The 22,696-nt window shown below is 39.4% G+C and overlaps 1 protein-coding gene across 3 annotated transcripts in view; it reads right to left on the reverse strand.

Annotated features, from left to right (window-relative positions):
• Window positions 1-17,378, reverse strand: part of rmdn2 (regulator of microtubule dynamics 2) — a 35,030-nt gene extending 17,652 nt beyond the window's left edge. Inside the window, exons 1-5 of one of the 3 annotated variants that reach the window (XM_073481980.1) lie at window positions 17,308-17,378; window positions 14,550-15,004; window positions 3,910-4,087; window positions 3,725-3,827; window positions 1,528-1,588 (exon numbers count right to left, since the gene is read on the reverse strand). In XM_073481980.1, coding sequence (XP_073338081.1) covers window positions 1,528-1,588; window positions 3,725-3,827; window positions 3,910-4,087; window positions 14,550-14,995 — 788 coding nt within the window. In that variant the 5' untranslated portion in view covers window positions 14,996-15,004; window positions 17,308-17,378. Of the gene's footprint in view, window positions 1-1,527; window positions 1,589-3,724; window positions 3,828-3,909; window positions 4,088-14,549; window positions 15,005-16,085; window positions 16,140-17,307 lie in introns of those variants that run through there. The other 2 variants (XM_073481982.1, XM_073481981.1) reach the window with 2 other exon arrangements.
• Window positions 17,379-22,696: the final 5,318 nt, after the last annotated feature.

The raw sequence follows: 22,696 nt of genomic DNA on the forward strand, positions 1-22,696 counted from the left end.
ATCAGTATCATAACCCCAACCACGAAATATGTACAGCTCGTGCTGTGCAGCAACAACCAACATACAGGGACAGCAACTGCAACAACAGAAGGTCATATATCACATGAGTTATTTCAGTGTAGCTGTCAGTCTATCTGAGCAAAGTTAACCCAGGTTGTGTTTACATTCCTCAAACTGGATGTGATGCTATCAGGGGGGTGAGGGGGTGAGGGGGTGAGGGGGTGATTTGCAGGAAGGAGATGTTTGTGAAGGTAAGCTACTATTAGCTGTCAAACATGCATGTTTGTAAAACACTGCTGAAAACCACAGATGTTCCAGCTTGTTACCTTGACGTTTAAAGTGAGACAACTAAGCTAGTCTAAAGGTAAGGAAACACTCAGGAAAACAGTCAAAATTGAGCACAAAGTCGTGCATAAGGTAAACTCACATTCTGCAATAACCAAAGGTGATTTTAACTCCCACTGAATTTTGTGGCATTGCGGTATGCATTATGAATAGTGCACATTATCCTACAAATCTTGACAACTCACTAAATATTAGTTAACAAATAACATGGATAGGTAACAACACTCAACGTACCTAAAAAATTCATTGGGAAATATGCCCGATTATTATAACAGCATTGTCATTAGGTGATTGCAACTGCACGGCAAATCTGTGAATACAAAGAAAAATGTGCTACTTTGGCACAGATGCAGCATCCTCTCCCTGTCTGTTGTCACCACTCTGTGGTTATCTGATGGCTTACACGTCACAAATAATAGCCTGTTAACACTGAATTATCTGAATCTGTAAAGTAACTAGTAACTAATGTTATCAAATAAATGTAGTGGTAGCAGAAAATGGAATATGACTCTACCCTCTTCCAAGTGGTATTATTGTTGGCGCAATGATTGTTTCCGTTTTCCTCAGAGTCACAAATAATACAGGACAAAACGTGAGCTTATTCAATCATTTAGTCTATAATAGAAATGGATCGCCAGCTAACCATCCTTTTCTCTCGTGGCAGACAAAATTGTATAGTGAGTAAGTTGCGTAATCGAGTAAATTGCACCAAGTTATTCTAGATTTTGAAACCAAGATTTCCATTATTACTGCAAATGTATACTGGTTCCAAATATCTGTCTTCTTGATTACCATTGCTCAGTATCAGTATCGGCCCTAAAGTGTACTTTTAAGTCAAAGTGTTTTAATTTCTGGGTTCATTCAAGTTACATTTGCTAAACTAACAAAGTCAAACATCCACTCAAACAGCTGCTTCAGGCCGACACGTCACTCAAAACACCACTCATCTGGGGAAAGTCCCTGTTTTTAAGCTTTCACTCTGTCTCACTGAATTCACTGATAGTCGGATTATAATTCAACCATATGTGATTCACATACTGGAACTCAATGATGGCAAATCACAGGTGATCAAACTGTGTCTTTACTTTTCGAAATAGCAGCTCTAAAGACTTAATTGAACAGACCAAAAAGTAACTTTTAAACCATGACATGTGAAAGGAGGGAAAAACAACTCAAACCTACCACTGATGACTCTCAGCACATGTCGGGTTCAGGGTCACTGCCTCCTCACCAACTTTCTTCCCTAGGAGGAAAGAGAAGATAGAAAAGATGATGCTCTAGTGAAACACAAACTCAACATACGCAATTCACCCCAGATGCTTTTGTTCACACGACAAAAGAAGAGATTAGTGGAGTGTGTGTTGACTGAGAAAACATAACAGGATACACATAAATCAAGAAACATCAGCAGGCACTGGATTAAAGCGGTAAAAACATAAGTTATATGAAACACAATCCAAGAAGGGAGCTCAGTTTTAAATCCTTCATCACTCAGTGGAAAGTGTCACATTCCATCCTCTCTATTAATAACTAAATGAATGTTAAATATGATGCCCTGATGCTTTAAATACCCATGTTGCTAACAGCGTCAAATGCTTTGACACAGGTGTCTTTGTAGGAAGTACCTGACCACCTCTGATGAGAGGCACATGGATGAGGAAGGAATACAAAGAAACAGGTCAATCCAGTCTGAACTTCAGCACAATCACAAACAGCCTCTGTCTGAGGGAAAAAAAAGCACAATGAACTTGTCCTCTGCTTTTAAAGGGAAAAAGGTGCCTTCAGACTGTGTGAGATGGATATCAATTTTGAGCCGTGCCAGATGAATGTTTGGTAAATCGGATTGCTATGATGAAAATATAAACTTTTCAAACACAGATGTGGTCAAACAATAGACAAGCTTTGGCCATAGAGCTGACACACTGAAGCACATTAAAACACACTGCAAAAAATCCTAAAGAACGTTTTCAAAGTGATTTTAATTTGAATACAGAACCTTTTTCAATAGGATGATTTGTAAACATGGACGCCAACATCGGTCGCATTATAAGATTTTGGTCCTCAACTTCTGACGCTTTGATGCTCTGGTTGCTGAAGCTCTAAATCTGCTGGTCAGTGGACTTGTTGTCTCACAGTGCAATCGAGGAACACTGTTTATGATCGACCACCAAAGATTTCACTACCTGTCTCTCATGACTGCCAATTTTGGTCTGGGAAATTGTTTTACATACATACATTTTAACTTGTAAAGCACTTTGTGTTGCATTTCATATGTATGAAAGGTGCTATATAAATAAATAAAGTTTCAAGTTTAAAGTTTACATCAATTCATCATATAGTCTAGAAAACGTCAGAAAAATTAGGATCTGTTGAGGCAGACCGGGTGATCACACTCAAGGACTTCACTTGTAACTTGACAGTAAATATTAGTGTCATCTATCCACAATTAATAATCAGTGGACATAATGTGATGGTTAATGTGGGGCTTTTCTACAGTTGTTGTACATTTAGCATCTGCACTGTGTTTTTACAAACAAATCCGGTTTGTGTGTTCTGCCATCTAGTGTCACTGCCATTACTGCTGTGGAAACTTAGTGTCTGCTGCTGCCTGCTGACAGTGACAGCAGCATGTGTAGTTGGATTTAAGATGTTAGTAGTGACCCCCAATTACTGATGAAGGTACCTTAAATGGATAGCAATCTTAACATTAGTCAGTTTTGACATATTAGGTTTTGGTTATGAGAATAGCCGGAATAAATAATGGAGAAATAGAGAAAAAACTTGACCATCCTCACTTTTCACCTGAAATATACGGATAACAATGTTACGTGATGAGAACTTGTATCTTGAAGTAAACATGTATGTAACGCTGTGATCCTACCCTCTCACTGAAGTTACATAGTGCAGAAACAAGTGATAGGGGGGCGGAGAGGCTGAGACAGAGACACCATTCACCCTCTTACAAGATACTTGTACCATCAACATGATTTTGAAGCTGTTATTTTAAAGGTAAAAAGTTGCATAGTGTTGCTTTAATAACATGAATTACTCAAATATAATTATAATATTCTTGATCCACTTCTAGTGAACATCTGCACGGACAGGGAATCTATGTAAAGTGAAATCATCTCATGCATGTAGACTGTAACCACAGGCAATTTGTTAGTTGCCAAACATAATTTCTGTTACGGTCATTCATTTGTGGGCCGACAACTGAAACCAAGTGATCTCATTGCAGGATTACAGACTTGCATGGATCTGGGTTTTCCAGATGAGACACTGACATTTTGGGGGTTTGGCCAGTATACCCGCTGTGGTTATGACGATATAGACAGGGATGCCTTGTAAATGAGGTATAATATGAGGTTTAGTCTATTACCAGTTTCTGCGTGGGTCTTCTTCTCCTCCAGAGTGGAGCTGATGTCATGAACGTCACAGTACGCTCGGGTTAGCCGCCAAAGAAATGTTGAGTTCTGTCCAAACTACAGAAGTACATCAAAGTGTTAAGACATGATACAGGATTACTAGCATCTTTCATCTGAATGTATCAAAGGAGTTACACACCTCCTCTCTCTGCTCCATAAGCACGTTGAGACTTTCCCTTTTGTCAGATTCAGAGCCCTGATGCAAACGGTCGATCCTCTCCAGGAGGTCGGACAACTTGTCTGCTGGTTGTTCTTCATCCCTCTGTTCTACATTGCCTAGCTCTTCTTCCTCAGAGTCTGTCAGTGCAGTTATGTACCTGAAAGCAAACACAGGGCACAACGTGTAGTTTCAGTCAGCTGTCAGCATGTGCAATTAAACTTCACTGATGTGGATTAGAAAGCAGAACTGAAAAGCTAGGTGGTTTCTATTATCAGGCCAGACTGTCTCCATCCTGCCATCAGCAAGATGTGCAACATGGCCTCAGGAAGCATCAATAAACAGCCTAAATGTTGGCAGTAACAAGATGATGGAGTCTGTCCCACTTACTCAGCATAAAACCATCCTCTACTTGTGAGGCAGAGTGAAAACACCTCAGCTGAGAAGATTTTCAGATAAATCAAAATCCTGTCTTAACGAGAACTTTTTTAAATCAGTTTGCTGCCAGGTGATGATTATACAGGAACAATCTTCACTGTTTACACACAAATGGCACAGAGTTTGTTTACATATGTGGGTCACTTAATTGTTTATAAACACTAGCTGTTAAGAAATGCTTGACGTCTTAACGTGAATACCTGAAGGCTTTTCAGGGAACACAGGCAGACTTGTTTGTCAGGGCGAGGCACGCAACACTCGCATTAGATGTTTTATGGTGTCTTTTCAACCAGTGTAAGTATCTACAAACACCCTAAGCTAACACTTAAAAAGCAGCAGTAAAAAAACAGCTATACTAACAGTATGGGTAAAAATGAAAGACACAGACGAGGGTGAAAATATGAAAAGCCTCTATTAAGTGTTGGCAGCCGCTGCATGTGCGTCATTGGCGGTTAGTGGAATATTTTGGGCTGCGAGCCATGATTCTGGAGGGATGTGTCAGAGCGGGCCACAGATAGAAACACTGTGGACCCAACAGGTGCCTCGTGCCGGAGGCTGCTTCCTGACCCCACCCACAACACACACCTTCAACCCTGAGTGCTGTGATTACAGGAGGAATATGAGAGCGTTTGAGCTGCAGTCAATAAGGGAACTGTCAAGAATAACGTACCGCAGTTGACAAAGTCAACAACTCAACTAAAGCCGCAACCGTGTGTTAGATGAAGGAATTATGTCCCATTTTACAGAACATAGTATATCATTGCAATTCCAATTGCATTCTAACGCCAATGAAAATAAACATACTTTTAAGCAGCTAGATTAAATAATTTCATATAAACAATGGATCACATGACTTTGTAAATGTGGAACGTTTGGCTCACAATGACAAACCAAAAGAGAAATAAACCCAATCGTGCACATCTCAGCTCTATGGAGCAATTCAATTTATTTCAGTTCATTGTTTTGGTTTTATGGCAGCTTTACTCTTTCACATCATTCATGTCATTTTCAGCAGCAAGCAGCTGTTTTCAGCAGAATACTGCACGTGCTCAGCACTTAAAGCAGACGGACTGAGTTAGCGACACACAAAGTGGACAAAGTGGAGTATTTAGCAGCTAAACAGCCAGATATTTCCCTCCAGGGTGGATGGAGAGCAAAACAGAGCTAAAAGAAAAGTGAATATGACGTTGCTTGTTGTGTGCTTGGTGTGTAAATAAGCAAGTTAAAGGTGATTTTATGCCAGGGTTGTGTGGTTTAAATGAAAATAAATCTGCTTTAAAGTTGTTCTAGTATGAACAATGGATCAAATGACTTGTTTTTTCTGCTCCATCGTGGCCAAAACATTAGTTAATGCAGGTTTACAGTGAGCCTATATAACAGAGGCAACTATGGCCGAAAGTTATAATTACCACATGGTAAATGCTAAAACAAAGTGTAACAGCAGCACAAATACTGTAGATATGAGTCATACTGTTAGGGATCTGACTCAGTAGTGTCACAGCATAATGTATGTCAAGTTTGAAAATATTGACATTCCATTCACTGCAGGTCATACAGTGTTTCCCAGAGAATGACCGTCACCTGAGAATGAGACGCAAAAAACAACTTTCTTTTCAGAATCGCTTTAAAAGTTTGACTATGTTCACCCACCACTCCATTTTCACAACAGCATGCTGTGTGGCAGAAGCTTGTCGCTACGGACCAAGACCAGACCAAATGAGGCTGTTGTGCAACTACCCCCGACTATCAAACTGAGCAATGGTGCATTTTATTGCTTTAGTATTTAACCTTTTATTGTAAAAAGTAAGACTGTGTTAAGTAACATATTCTCTTTTCAAAAACATTTGATAAAAGTCAGTTCAAAACTGCCATTTTTAAGACCAACTAATGCGAGCTTGACAAGACATCTAGTGATAGAAATATAAGAACTCAAAGGACTGTACATCATTCAAAACCAGTAGCTTTGTAGGAAATGGAGAATCACCGCAACTGTGAGAGAAACTAGACTTTACACTATCTTAATTTTAATCTCCATCTGTTTTTTTTACCATCATTTGGAGATAGTGTGCAAAGCCTTTCTACAATCCTGCTCTCTGCACTAACTCCTGAGTAAACCCTAAAACCTGAAGGCAAGGCTCAAACCATTTATTGGCCAATACACCCCAGCTTAAAAAAATCTGAATGGACGTGCTTTCGTGTTTACTCTTCCTTTTTCGTCTGCTCGCACCATAGTCTAGAGCGCTGCCTTGCAACAACCAGACTTGGCTTTTAACTTTGTCAAGACAAATGCATTATTGGACTTGGTGTCATTCATTCATTCATTCATTCCCTAATTCATTCATCCTTTTGTCCTTTTATTCATTCAGCAGTCCGTTTTCCCTCCCTCCCTGCAGTTATTTACTCAGTGGAGCTGGAGAGACAGGCAGCAGAGTACTGAGTGATCAGCGCATTCCTGTCACGCCATTCCACGGCTCATGAATCACTTGAGTTGAAAGAATAAAGAAGCCAAGGATCTATTGGTATTACTGTTCATGTTCATGTAGTGTATATATAGTTGTGCAGGAGCCATCATTATCCTTGCAATTTTACAAGCAGTGCAGGAGCGCCCATCTTCAAAAGAACAGGTCTAAATATTGTCATTAGCACTTGAACACTGACTGGGTACATAATATACCTACAGCCCCCCTGTGACTCACACATGACAAGAAATGATCTTATTTTCTGCAGGCTGATGCAGTTTCTTCAGGCATCAACTCTGTTGTATTGAAAGGTGTAGTCAAAGCATTTGTCAGATACTAACCAACAATCTGTTCATCAAATGAGAGGAGTTGCTTTTCTCTATTTACTATCACTGTAAATCTTATTTTTCAAATAATATGTCAGTTATTTTTTCAGTTTATTGATTGGCCCTGTTTAGTCAATAGATTCTGTAAGAATTGCCCCATGTGATGTTTTTCAATTGTTCTGTTTTGTTCCAACAGAGAGTCTAAGGCCCAAATCACATCCATTTGGGGTCTGGTAATTTGTAATTTTGTGGTATTTTACTGGTAATTGATAATGAATATAATAGTTAGATGCAGTATTTAACTCTGCAGACACTTTCTAAATATGGCATTCCAGTAATATAGCTGTTCTTACATACTACAGGTATTTCAGCACTGACAGTTGGAAGAAACCCCTGAAGAATAAGGAAAACTCAGTCAGTGCCAGAATAAATAATTGTGTCACTTGTCGAAAACACTGCCACAGTAACAGTATAATACATCTACCCATGCTGTGTCCAACCTTGTAACACTCTACGGGTTATGTAAAGCTGGAAAGTTTTAACCTTCATTTTCATCAGCCTGTGTGCTCACTTGAGGAGATCAGCCATTCAGACCCCAAGGGGCAATGAAGGGATCTCTCAATAGAGCTTAGCAATGGCTGTCTCCGCGGTTACACCGTTCAAAACAAACCCGAGTTACCATCCCAACATCAGAGGGCCTTGGAACATGCAGTGCAGCTTATTCAGTCCGTGTAGCTGTGGTGACAGGACTAATGAAAGCCTGCTCTACAACAATGGCTGACTGACTGAAGAGAGTCCAGTTATTTATTCTCTATCCCTCCCAAAAGGCTGGACAGGGATGAACTCTTCACATGTTAACTGATCAGCCACTGAACGACCACCACTGAACCACCACCACTGAATCACCACCAGTGAACCACCGAGCTGACAACGACTACACGTTCCTAACAACGCCAAACTTTATGGAATTTATTGCAGTGGGTACTACGGGTGTGGAAGAAAATAACCTGTTATTCCTTTGTCACTGACGCATGACGACACAAAAATTCAAAAATGAATGCATGAATTCATCTCACATCTTCATCTATAAATAGCACTTCTGTTAGGAAGTTGTAACACTTTGTTCCTAAAATAGCAAGAGGAAGAAACAAGTTTGGAAACTTTTTTGGGTTTGTCCACAACTGTACACAAGTTACGTTAGGCTTGGTATTTTGCCAAAAGTAAAAAAAAAAATACACGTGAACAGGAGATGGGATGCTGATGAGACCTGTTTAGAAATGTCATGGCTGTCATGGCTGGTGAGAGTGACCTAAAGACATGTTTACACCTCTAACAATGGTAATAATATTATATCATTGTGTGTCAAAATAGCCAAACATCCAAGGACACGAAAGCTCATAATTTTCATGCAGCAGCAGGTGAAAACAACACTCACTGAAAGTGAACCAAAACAGTAAAGTTGTGAACCAGAAAACCAAAACAATGAGCTAGGTGCTAAAGAGCTCCGTAGAGCTGAAACTCAGATAACAATTCTCATCATTAAAGGTGTATTTGTAAAATATGGACAGAATTCGAACACAGCTCCAAAAACATAGGGGGCAGCATGTCACCAGAGTAATCGACATTTGCTGCTCTTTGCTAGCTGTCCTTGGTGGTAGCTAGCTACCGTTAGCTAATTAGCTCATGGCTCAGTTTGAAGACAGGGGATACAGTACAGAGGCGATTAACAGAGGCTCTGACAAGGACTGTGAATCCGCGGATGAGAAGAAATGGCAGGCTGGGACAGGAGAGGCATGAAGCAGCAGAGGAGAAAGAGATTTGGACATCAGCAGCTGGTGACAAAGCCGTGTAGACCCGGAATATTTTCACATCTTACTCTATGAATTGAGGATTTATTTGGACAAAACCAGTAGTGATGTGGAAAACAAAACAAGACTGTTTTGCTTAGTTTTATTTAGTTTTACGATGAGTTAATGAGGCAATTTAGCCCATCTTAATTTGGTAAAAAAAAGAAACTTGAATTCAGAAGGTAACAAAGAAATGAAAATAGAAGTACGTTAATTTTTTTGTTGTTGACATTTTGTGAGTTTATTTTGTGAGTTTATTACACTAATAGCGGTCGAATATCTCCAAGCTGAAACTACAGGTGCCATCAGATCTTGCCTGTACAAAGTGATAATATATGACAGGATGGGCTGAGGCTCGCTGGTTAGCATGTTTACTTCGGTAAACTTCTCTGCAACACAGTACATAAATGTCTTCAACATAACATCAACACAGCTCTTTCTTCACAGTCTGTTGACAATGTTAGCTTATCTTTTGAATGTTTTAAACTGTACAAAACCTCTGGCCATATCTTACAAATCACTCCATTAAGAGTGACCCATTAGACATGCATGTAGGCATGTGATTCATTGCTAAAAAATATTGATTATAGCTGCTTTAATGTATCACAGAAAATAGAAAACATTTCAGGGGGGCAATATCAACGAGTCATTGATGCCAATACTTACATGAGGGATCCTTTTGCACTTGAGGTTGTGGTTGGGAGGTGTGGGTGGTCAGACTCAAACTGACTCATCAGACAGCTGAACATGGCTGCTATGCACGGTATACATTGTGTGCAGTTCAATAAATGTGTTTGTTTGGCTCAAAGCCTTTCAGTAAAGTATGAATCTGAGGATATAGACGTGAATGTCTTGGATACAGACAGCTGTGGAGCAACATGTACCATGACGTCACAGGGAAGTTAGACTAAAGCTTTTAATCGCAAATCAGACAATGAGCTCCTTTCTCTCTTTCTAAACATTTCTCTGTGTGTTTGATCAGGCTTGCCCGTCTCTAAACAAGACTCCCGCTTAAATCTACTTAAATCAACAACTACCCAATAACATACATTTTGTTGGAAATAGAAAAAAGAAGTGGTAATGTCCTTGAGCTACGGCGACGTGATGTGAATAAACTCAGTGGGAACTGTTCTAGGAATTACAAGTTCCTACAAGACACTTTTAAATGAGGCCTCTGACAGCTTGGCGCACAGACAGGATGATTGATGGGTCTCCTTAGTTGCAGAGAGGTAGCTCTGAGGAAGCCGTTGTGACACATGAAGAGTGAATAAACAGCTGGAACTTTCAACCTCTCAGTGCGTGGGGTGACATGTTCTTCCGTTTTGATCGACGCCACCCTGCTCAATAATTTTGCCATTATGTCACACTAATTGTTCTGTTGCTTGTGAACATTTTTGCAGAAGTTACATAAACTCAGGTTGAAGAGTGTCATCTTAGAAAATGTGGTCACACTTGAAATGTCTAACAAACAAACAGGATACAGCTGATTTATAAAAATAATAAATTGTATTATTATATGTCATTAATCAACTGCAATTATGCAACTACAAAAACATTTCAACACAAATGTTAGAAAACCATTAAGCATGCAAAAGAAATCAGCTCCAGAAGGGTTTAAACACAAGCCTTTGCCTATTCGTGATGTGCATCCATCATGTTCTGCAGCAGAGCTTGCATTAGGATTTGTTGAAGGCTCTGTTCATACTTGCATGATGCCCCCTGTTGGAACTCTGCTGCCCCACTAAAGCCTCTCTTTACCTAAATTCAGATTTTTCTCTAATTTATCAATTTATCACTTGCTGATTATTATAAGAGCTGACTGTATGCAACACCTAAACACCTAAACATGGCTTCTTCTTCTTTTTCAACATGTTTGCAAACTTGCATTTAGCATCAAGCCACAAATACACTAATCTTGCTAATCTTAAATGTATTCCTAAGGCTTTAGATTTCAACAAACACGCAATGACTATTACCCAACCCTCAGCATCTGAGTTCTTATGGAGATATTGTGCTCCGAACACTTCACAGCCAGCAGAGCAGACATGAAGAGCCCTTTAAATGGATGTGAGGATTAGGGGTGTAACTGGCTCCTCTGGGGAGCACTACACATTCCCTAGGGGCCTGAATTTTTTTCACTGCAGCCATTCCCACTATCCCCTCACACCCACTGCTCTTACAAATAACAGAGCGGCAGGAAGGGCTCTTTAATTATGGGAGGTGTGTGCGTGATGTGATTTCTTCTAAAGCTTAATAACCTGGGCTGTAATTAAAAGCATTTGATGCGGCCGACGTCTGTCACTCAAAACCTGTGAACCACATCTGCTAGAGGGCAGTCTTACGCTTCCATCGTCTCCTCGAGCCAATGAGGAGGCTGATGGTAACATAAGTAGAGGTAGGCCGACCTGAAATGAAAGACGACTCATGTGATATGGTTGCATTACCTGTCTGCGAGCTGTCTTACCTCTAATGCCAACAAACGTCCGTGACTTGAAATACCGGATATTCAGTTCAATGTCACTATGTCACGCGTTTTGCTAAGTCAGCAGTACTGAGGAAAGTTTTCAATTCATCTTTTTCAAACAATATATGTTTCTGGACACATGTATAACAGCTGACGTTTAAATAGTTAAAATACTAAAAACAAACAAAAAACAACTCTGACTTGACCCAACCTTTGCGTGGAATGTGATTCTTAGACGAAACAGACTGTAAAACACACGACTGATTAATAATCCTGGTTGCACTGGATGTTCAGGTGGCCTACTTGATGTTGGTGTAGTTGAAAAAAATAGCTCCAAGGCAACTGATTAATCATTGCGAGGACAGTAACAGAGATGGGGAGGAGCTGTACAGCTCTGATCTAAGGCTCACTGCACACCTAAAAACTGTGTGGTTAGGATTTGAAAGCGGCTGCACGCATTGTTTTGATGTCTTCTTGGCACTTCACACGCCCTACTACTTCCTACACAAACAAAGTATAGATTAATGCAGGTTAATTAAGACGAAATGTCCATCCAACGTTGCAAAGTGCTGCAGTATCCAAACTCAGCAGTCTCTGATCTGGAACAATTTTTGAATCGCGTGTTTAAAATATATTCAATCACGTCCAAGAACAACATTAAAGCCTCAGCTTAATCATCATCATTTAACCATTGATATTTGCTTTTATGACATGAGATTCAAAATGATAGTCCATTCAAAAGAAACACATCTGTTGTTTATGTTATCCAAGGCTGGCATCAGTTCAAGGCATTTGGCTGAGGATGGAGGTGGATGACTGGGCATGTGGTGCTTGATTAGTCTGCTGCTCTCTGCAGCACCTAAGGCAAATGTACATACTGCCAGAGCTGTAATTTAGCACATAAAATGAGCAAGCGAGTTTAGCCGGTAAAGTAGGAGGGCCACAGGATTTTTGACGCACATACTGATCAACAGATAATATTGCTAAAGAGGGAATTAACGAGCTCAATTTACAATTTACCACCGCTTGAGATAGTCATCTGTGGTTCTTCTATTTTGTGTTTATCTTGAGAAACGTATGGAGCCTGCTGAAGTTTTTTGGCTGATGCTCATATTGATAAATCACAGAAGAAAAAAAAGATTCAGAATACTGATCTAAATCTATAGGAGTTTTGTTTTCAAAAGAATGTAACAAAAATACACCAGAGGTAGATATATAGAGCTATTTTTAAAACCCTTTACAACATCTGCTCAGCTGTTACGCTGCCAAATTACAAGCAGCAGCTTAGTACCATAAACTGTGAAGTCTGCTGGACAGACTGTAACGATGACAAGCACATTATTATAAGCTCGCTTTCTGCAAAATGACCTAAAAAATGTATTTATTTAAAGCAACATTATGTAACTTTTTCACCTTAAAATAACAGCTTCAAAATCATGTTGATGGTAAAATGTGTTATGTTGTTATATGTTGTAATATGGTGAATGGTGTCTCTGTCACAGCCACTCCGCCCCCTACTCACTTGTTTCTGCGTTACATACATGTTTACTTCAAAATACAAGTTCTCAAGACCTAACATAATTATGATGTAATGAGTAATGTTTGTAGTTAGCGCCTATACTATGTCTGACAAATTGTTAGAGACATGGGATTTGTATTTACGACAGTGGTGTTGCACTCTGGAGGGCGCCAAATCGCACAAAATGCCAATTTCTACTGAATGTTGCTTGAAGTATTACAAGCTCTGTTTGGCAAAATGGCCGTAAAAGTTGCATTTATTTAATATGAGCATCTACATGCTAATATAACATGTGACCGACTCTAAACTTGATCAAAGTAAAAATCTTAAGCATGTGAAATGGTGCATTTGATGAATCTTCACACTTTGATCTAACATCTTTCTGATCTAAGTTCAAATCTTAAGACTTACAGGACCAAAGAAAACCACAGGCTGCATTTTGTCTTGTAAAATGTGTCTTTGTAGAGCAATAAACACCTTTTACCAACATATTATCATCAAGGTTCCTTTGCTGACTGGCTTTAACACACCCTCAATTACTTACTTATTTTCCCCTTGACGTTCACATCTGGGTATGAACTACTCATTAGTCAAGAGTTTAGAGAAACTGGTAAGTGGATTACCTACAGTACAAGCAGTCATGCACAGCAAATCCACCTCTATGATAACTTTTTCTTAATCGCACAGACTCTCTGTATCCTCACTATATAGATGTGTAAGTATCATTCCTGATAGTAATAGGAAAACAAATTCATACCGAAGTGTATTGTGCGGATTGGAGCTATAAAGGTGCATTTCACCACCTAGTGTACTGTATGTAGATGCTGTGCTTATTAAGTCATTCAAAGCAATGTGACTTCATATTATGGTCTCTATTTGTCAGCTATAATTTCACAATACAAATAAATAGCAGGTTTTTTTTCCCCCAATACGTGGCAGACACGGGGGAAAACGTTACCTCCTTGACGAAGGTAATAACAGTTCATATTACCAGGAGATATGAAATGTTGATCACACACAGTACGTATCTGATCTGGCACGGTGAAATAACAGCAGCTTATTGACTTGATGTCCTGACTCTGAACTGCTCAGCCGATAACCTTACATAATTGATCAAGTACGATCAGCATGAGCATTATACTAGAGAAGACATATCCCTCTGTTTGTGTTGTGGAAACTGCAGAAACTTGAGATAACAGTGACACAGGGTGAAAGTTCTTCTTTTTGGCTGACAAAGCACTTTAACCAGACAACAGACAGGTTTTAAAAATTAAGCATGGGAGCTTAGTGAATCTGTGTATTTTGCAAATTCAAGTATCAGAACTCAGAGTTACTCATATAGACTCAATACTATACAGCCATGTTATTTCTAATATACTGTATATTTAATAACCACCAAAGGTATAATTTTCTTGTCATTCATGTGTATAGGCAGTGGACTGGCTCAGAATCAAAGTTACATGTTGAAATGGGAAAAAATTCATATCCATGTATGTAAAAATTAATGTGTGAATAGTGTAGAAATAGACTGCAGTTGGCATGAAGATACTGAACTTTTAAGGTACTCACCCTCCCTCACTCTCTGCTTCCTCTGAGCTCCGACCCCCAGCTCTGGGTCCAGCCAGGCTTCCTGCAGCTCTTTTCCTTCGTGTTGGTGTGGTCCTGTGGTGAGGGCTGACTCGACGCCCCTCATCCTGTCCCCTCAGCTCCTCCCTGACGTGGTCCTGCAGTGTTGGCAGAGCGTTCTTCAACGACTTCATCTCATCCTTCAGCTCCGACACGCACTGGATCAGGGCCTCAAGGCGCTCCAGCACCTCGACCTGACCCCTCGGCAGACCTGGACCATCCACCATCATGAGTCCAGTCCCCTGGCCATTAGAGCGGTTGAGGTAGACCCCTGGACACGAAGCTCTTCGTCTTGACCTAAAGCCCTGGTAACACACTACTGCCAAACTAATGCCAGCCACTCCAGCCAACGCTCCCAGAACCAGCACCTTGCTGTCTGCCTGGGCCATCCTGCAGGCCTGTAGGAAATGGACAGAAATTACAAGTTTTAAGCTAATGACTTCATAAACATTCTGTGTTGGAGTTAAATATTACCGTGCTCTCATCATGGTTCCTAAGTAGCATAACTATGACCAGCAACAAGAAACAATCAGATGATACTGAGTAAAATATTAACACTAACTCAGTTACAAAATTTAGCTCATAATAAGCTGACACCAGTCCAAATATGAAAAATGGACATATTTTGTGTTTTATTTCAAAAACAATTAGTTAGTGACACAAACAGCTGGTAAAAAAAACAGATAGGAACTTCTCAATGGCAGACTGGAGCAGTTGGTGAGTAAAGACTTCACTGGTTTCAAAAACGTACTAAGAGAAAATACAGATTGTAAAGAGTCTGGTGACTCAATGTGAAGTACAAGGACACAGCGAAGAGTGGCTTCTCTAAAAAGAAAACATTCTCTAATCAATGTTTGGACATGCTCCCTGTGTGTCCTCGAAACGTGTGAATCGAGAACACCTTGTGCTGTGTGTACAGTGACCATAGCCTTTAACTCAGCATTTCACCTCTGTCCTGCTTTTATTTTTGGGTCACTGTTGCTTAAGCAAACGCTATGATAAAGGGTGGCTAACATAATAGATTGCTTGATAAGAGAAGGAGTGTCTGTCTGCAAAGTCAACTATCTGCTGCATGCTGTTTACCAGGAACTACGTTAAGACTGGCTGACCAGCTAGCTTAGATGATTGGATCAACATAGTAATCACTAAGCGAGGGTGTTAGCCAACAGTCACAGAGTAACAGCAGCTCTATGAAACCAAAACACATCATCACATCAGTCGGGGTCTAAAGCATGCACCATTCTTAAATATACCACGTTTTCATGATCAAGATGAATTACGTTAATTAGCTGCCAATGACAAAGTCCTGGTGCTAGCCGAAAGTCGCCCCAACGATGTGCTAACACTCAAAACAAAGTTACCTGTCAAGGTTAAACGGTTAAAACACATTTCATTGTTCAGTCTAAGCATTACGGTATCACAACAACCCGTAACATTAACATTTTCTTTCTAAATAAACACAAAATTGTTCATAGAGACCTTACTGCACAGGTAAGAAGCAAGGGAGCCACTTCTGCTGGCTTGACAGCTCGCTGGTGTAACCGTCAAAACATACCGTGCGGGCTCAGTCTCCACAGCGAAAAGGTTCCGGGTTTCATACGCGTCAAACTCAAAATACACTGTAAATACGTCTGATTTGTTATTCTGGCGCAAATGAAACCTTAAAAATCATTTTTTCATTACAATGAAATTCTGTGACATGCATTTCTCTCTGGGTGACCTCCTCCAAAACTGATGGATGTCAAATTCATGTTACTGGGTTCAGGCCCCAGCATCCTGAAATTTTATATTGATAATCTGTTAAGAGTGACGTTGCACTGTTTTGCAAGTTTTTGTCTACTTGTCCCCAGGCCTTCTGCTGTAAGACAGAGAATCTGCATTAAAGTCTAGTCCATCTAGAAGAATGAAAGCCAGTTTTTGAGCTCTTGTTAACTGTATGAGTTGTTACATTACATTGATCACTGATTCTTCAGATTTTTCATTATAACATCTTAAAATCAATCTTGTCTTATTACCTTGATAAACTAATGTTGTTATCTGATAGCAATATTAACTCTCAGAATATATTATTGATGCTAAGCTGAAATGATAAACAGACATGTCCTTAAGACTGTTTAGGTTGTACACTTTGTTATGAAATCATGTGTCTTCATTCCTATTTTCCATTATCAATCACAGTATGATAAGCAGTCATAAAGCATCAGGTTATTGCACACACAAAGTTTGGTTTGTATTGGTTAATAATTACCTTGTTATCTGACATTTAGTGCCTACATGTTGTGTTCTTTTTAAGTTTTAGTAAAAAAGAAGGGGATAAAATCTACTGGCAGACTTAATCATTAAACATCTTTGGAAAAGAGTTCTCTTTTGTCGACCTTATTGGCACGACATGTGAGTGAATAATCAGTGAGCAAAGTCCAACACACAGCTGCAGCAGAGGAAGGAGTGTGTGACATAAAACTAGCTGTATGGACAGATAACAACTGCCTCTAAAGGAAATCAACAATTGTCATAAATTACTGTACGAGTTTAACTTCAGATAGAATGTTTCCATTCCCATTTGCATGTGGTGCATTTATGCCTACCTCGCTCTTAAAGAATATCAAAATATCATGTTCTTGCATATTATAATAAAACATAAATGAATGGTCTGCAGCTTATAGTAATTTTTCTATAATAAGAAGCTCAAACAGGGACCTACCTCTATGATTCACTCCTCTCCTCTATGTGTCTCTGCTGTGAGCTTGAACAGAATGTGCACCAGGATTAAAAAAGTTACTACACACACGTATTATCACATCAACCTTGGACCCGTAGACCTTACTGGTTTTATTCAAGCGTTACACATCATGAAATTTTCTGTGGAGAGGAGTTAGAATGGTTAACTAGTGATTTATTTCATGTTTTCCTTTTTGTACAGTTGCATAACCTCAATTAAAGGTGCACTATGTAGTTTTGGGGAAGAAATTTAAAGAGAAGAGAAAGATCTTCATTGTTTTATGTCTAAACAAACTAAATAAACAAACTCTCATCGTTTATATTGTCATTATTACTTCATTAATATTGTAAATACTAAAATTCTGACTTTGAATTTCTTCTTCAAAAGTACATAGTAAGCAACAAGTAAAGATATTCTCAGTAAATCAGGATACTACAATATAATAGAGATTATTGTATATTTTATTTCTTTTATTATCATTATTTCTTCTCCAAAACCACATAGTGTCCCTTTAAAATGCAACATCACCATTTTTAATTGATTTTTCTTTCCTTATTTTTACGTAATTTTGTCAGACACTTGTGTACTTTTTGTACTCATGGAGACAAGTTCATGATTAACAGTTTGAATAAACTTTCCGACTGACAAAAAAGAAAACAACAACAATGACCTGGATGACCTTCAGAGTCAGTTCATTACATAAATGCTGTCGTTTATTTGATTTGGCAGAGGCACATGAACTCTGAATGGTTGTTTCTTTCTGCCGACATGTATACAGAGGAAGACATCCACACTTGGGTTGGAAACAGAGGTAACATGTAGTTCCCTTGCATAATATGATGGGAAGCTCGCTACGTGCAGTTTCTTCCCTGCTCTGTGAACACAGTATTGTTCCTTAGCCCACAGCCTGCATTCTGCCTGCACAAGGAACAAAAAGCCCACCTGAAACCCGGAGCCATGGTGGTGCAAAAAAAAAAAAAAAAAAAAAAAGCTTGGCCAGCGGTCCTGGGTTGGCCCCCGCAGACGTAGATATGGTGATAAGGGAGGCGCATCCAGCCATGGCCTTGCTCCCGTCGGGTCAAAGCCAGCAGATAAGCAGATACTGTCAACACTGTTGTTTCATCTGCCCACCACACATCAGCTCAGGCTCTCATACCACAGGGGGAGGAAGAAAAGCAGCCTCAGATTTGCCTTTGTGCACATAAATATGCCCATCACACTTGTCAAACAATACATGGGAGAAGAATCAGGGTGAAATAAGGCATCACTATCAGGACACTACTGACAGACCACAGAGTGTGAAGCTCAGTGGTTCCCTGTCAGTATTGCAGGGGTGTTTTCTACTTGCGTGCGTGAGGAAATCCAACTTCTGTATCAGTTGCGTGCCGCATTTACAGATAGTTTAGAGATTCATTCGACTGTGAAGATGTGGCAACTGTCGAGGACACAGTATCGCTCAGCTGGTGAGGAATTGGGGAAGTCCGACTCATAGGCCTACACTTGCTTCACTGATGTCTATCTCAGCTGCAAGCACTCAGTGTGCTTATCCCTAGGAGACCCAGCTAGTTGCAGAATTAGGGTGCGTCACCAAGGAAACGAAACTGTAACAAAAAGCAACATATAATTTTGAGAGGCATTTCACAGAAGCAGTTATTAGTAAAAAGTTGTGACTGATGAGGCTGTTGCATTTGAGCTCTGCCTTCAAGCAACTTCCATTCGCAAGGGTGATTTATGTATTTCCTTCAGAAACTGTCGAGTACATTCTCTGGCACTACAGTGATGATTCACTGCCTCGCCTCTTTGATTAATAATTCAAAATGTTTTGTTTACATGTACAGGTCGGGCTACAGAAATGAAAGCTCAGTCTCCACAAACAAGAAAGCTAAATGGATCTATTGAAGTGAAATTCAGGAAATGCTGTTTTCAAAAACGGGGCTCACAGAAAGTCTCCTCTTCTAAAAACCAGTTTCACCGAAAGTCTGAGTCCTGGGTTTGAACTGCAACTGACGCCCTGAAAATAACTTGCTGTATGGCAGGTTTACTTGATATTCTGGTCCCAGGTAATTGTATTTTTATCAGCTGGTAACCATACTGGGAAATGAAAAGAGCCCAAAAGAATAAGACTGAAATATTACTCAAGGACATGAAGAGCATGTTTCTTTTCCTTCATTTTATGTTATAAGCCATCTTCTTTCTTTATCATTGCCAAATGAATCAGATTTATAGGCCTTTGTCATAGCAGACAACATCTGGCAATTCAATTCAATTCAAAATACTTTATTTGTCCCCGGGGGCCAATTTAAGGCACGTGGAGTAGTTGTACACAGACACAAAACAAGTCAGCATGTTAAAACAAGTCAGTATTAGGAAAAGATAAATACGAATCAAATAAAGCTAGAATAAAAGGCAGGGGTGGATGGGAGTTTGCATGAAAAGCACATATGGGACAATAGATTAGTTGGAATGGAGCAATTAATAGTGTTATTAATTTCACCCGTGGGCTGTGAAAAAGTTCTGTTCAGTTACTGTAAGGGTTCTGTGGCACCCCTAAGATGGGAACCACATGTCTAATATAGCTGTCTGTCTGAAATCTTCCTTATCAAATGATGATCTGTGCTTCGTATCTCCAGCTTTATTCTTTATTCGGATCCACATTGGCTTACACAACGTCGGGTCCACACAAAAACAACCAACGATAAGACCAGAACATATGTGAACCAAGTCTACATATTAATAGTTAGGTGATAGAAACTTACAATGAAAACAACAACACAATTGTCTGACAACAACAAACACTTAAATTAAATAAAAGCAGTCAAAAAGGTTTTAATGAGGCACCAAAGACAACATCTATGCAAGATTAAAAATTTTGTTTAGCGACCATACGTAGCCATTATGAGACCATTAGCGAGTCTATTTTTGGTCTGTCTTGTGTAGATAGTCTACAGAGAACACTTTCTGTCATATATTTGTTCACCAACACCACAAGACGACCTGTTTCTCAACTGAAATGTACATAGGACTAAAACAATATATGCATAGAAACCGATTTTAGATGTCCAGTAAGAGTTTAAACCAGGATTTAATGAGTCTGATCATGTTAGCTCCAAGTAGGCTTTGTGCAGCAGCTTAAAGTATCATAGTAATAATCTTCTAGCACAGACAATTTGGCATTGCATTCATCCACATTCACTTTTGCTCTCTCAGTACACCTCTGCAGTAGCTCAGGTATCTACCCGGGTGGTGAGTTACCATTGTTATTTAATTGAGACAAGTTCAGTTTCCACTGTTCAGTGTCGGTTTTCCACTTGAAAACAAGGTCTTTATAGTAAAAGAGGCAAGAACTGGATCCAGAGAATACAGCTCATTAGCATGCAGACAATGAGTTCACTCACACACACACAAAGATACGCATCCACCTCACAGAGTTTATTACAGCAGAATCCAGTTCCCCCTGTCTGACAGTCTCTGCACTCTGCTGTGGCAGACAAAAATACAGATGTATATCCTGAAACAAGAACAGTCACAATAACCATGTAATAATTAATAAATCATATATTTAGTCTTATTATAACATTTCGACAGCTGAGACTTCGAACATTTTTTTCTTTCAGCTGGAACATATTTGTATTTGTATGCAGAGATGATTATATGTTAGATAACCTGCCACTTAGGACATGGTGCTGCATGTGTAAAGACATCAAGGTGACACTGAGTTAGACAATACTGTGAAGATATTTTGGGCAAAGCATTAGTAAAAACTTGCTGTATCAGTCCCATTAATCCCAGATTAGTATCTTTAACTAGTTACACCACTTATAATATAGCAGTCACATAGGTGGTCCTGCCACACCCATTTATTAATAATACATCAGACAGTACTAATGTCCCCAAACGCACACTGTACAGATATGTGTGCACAGTATATAAAGTATGTTCTGTATATGTGTTTAAGTTCACACTGATGAGAAGAAATATACAAGAATATTTATGCATGTGATATAGTGCATGAGTCTGACTCGATAGGCATTTTGGTAAAATAAGGATTTCGTTGTTTTTTTTCCTAAGTGCAACCCACAGAATCTAAAAGAGTGATTAAGGTTGTGACTAGATGTTGTTAATCTAACATGTGACATATGCTGGGAAAATCTAAAGCAGCCACATTATGTCAGAGACCTCTGTGTGACTTTTGACTTTGTGGTCTAATGATTTCTTCCTTCCTTTCTGTCCTCCTCGGCGGTGACTCAGGCACACAATCAGTCATGCCATCAGACAGTTTGCATTCCTCCCAGAGCAGATACACATCGCTTCACCCATCACTAACAAATGTGGCAGAATTTTTGAGAGAGAAGAATTAAGATTTTTTTTTTCCCAAAAGGACAGAATAGCTGGTAAGAACACATGTTTCCCTAACATTAAATAGTGCAACACATTCCTTGAACTTTGATCCAATGTCCTTTCCTCCGCAAAGTAAACACTCAAACTTAAAACATTTAGCTCTTCTACAAGATATATGAACTTCACCTACAAAATGTAGTTTGAGCATAAAACGGTCACACAGTTAATCCTAATTTGTGTTTAAATGTGACCACTTATCTCATTAAAATGATTCAGCATTACATAATGTTGTATAAATCACTGAATTAGCCACTTTTTAGCTGCAGGCAAAACATGGCCAGCAGGTGGCGCCTAAAGTACTAGTATTCAGATCCTCCTGAGGGGATGAGGTGGGTGATGAGCACAGGTAGGACTTCTGACAGGATACAATAAAGCAGAGATGTTGCTCATTGTTATCCTCAGCAGATTTCGTACTGTGCTACAAACCAGATGAGTTTCATCACCAGTCTGCCTTGTCCAAGACACAACAGCTCTTTGTGGTTGAGGCCGGAATAAGCCACAGATCAAGATAATCTGCTCCTAAACACAGTCTGTGCTTAATGTTGACAGCTCCAGACACATTATCCAGTCTGCATCTGAGTGTGTGGAGGTGAGGAAAGCCTGAGTCATGTCTATATGTGTCGTTACATTATGTCTGCTCCCCTCAGGTAGACCAGAACAAGATAATTAGATGTTACCAAATGCCAAAAAAAGACTCCACATATGTTCAAAACATATACAATGAAGGAAAATTTGCAAAGTTTGTTGAAACAAGTATAACCAATATATTATATAAAAGCTTCCAAAAATCAGAAGGTGGAAAGGTTTAGAGTTTAAGCGTTTAAAAAAAAAAAAACTGTCTACAACTGCTAATAAAACAAGCTAAAACATGCTAGTTTAGCCTCTGTAGGCTGTACTTTGGCTTTGAGCTCAATGGTAATGTCATCATGCTAAAATGCTCACAATGACAATGCTAATATGTTGATGTTTAGCA

This window comes from Pagrus major, chromosome 15, assembly GCF_040436345.1.
Source record: "Pagrus major chromosome 15, Pma_NU_1.0".
Lineage (NCBI taxonomy): Eukaryota > Metazoa > Chordata > Actinopteri > Spariformes > Sparidae > Pagrus > Pagrus major.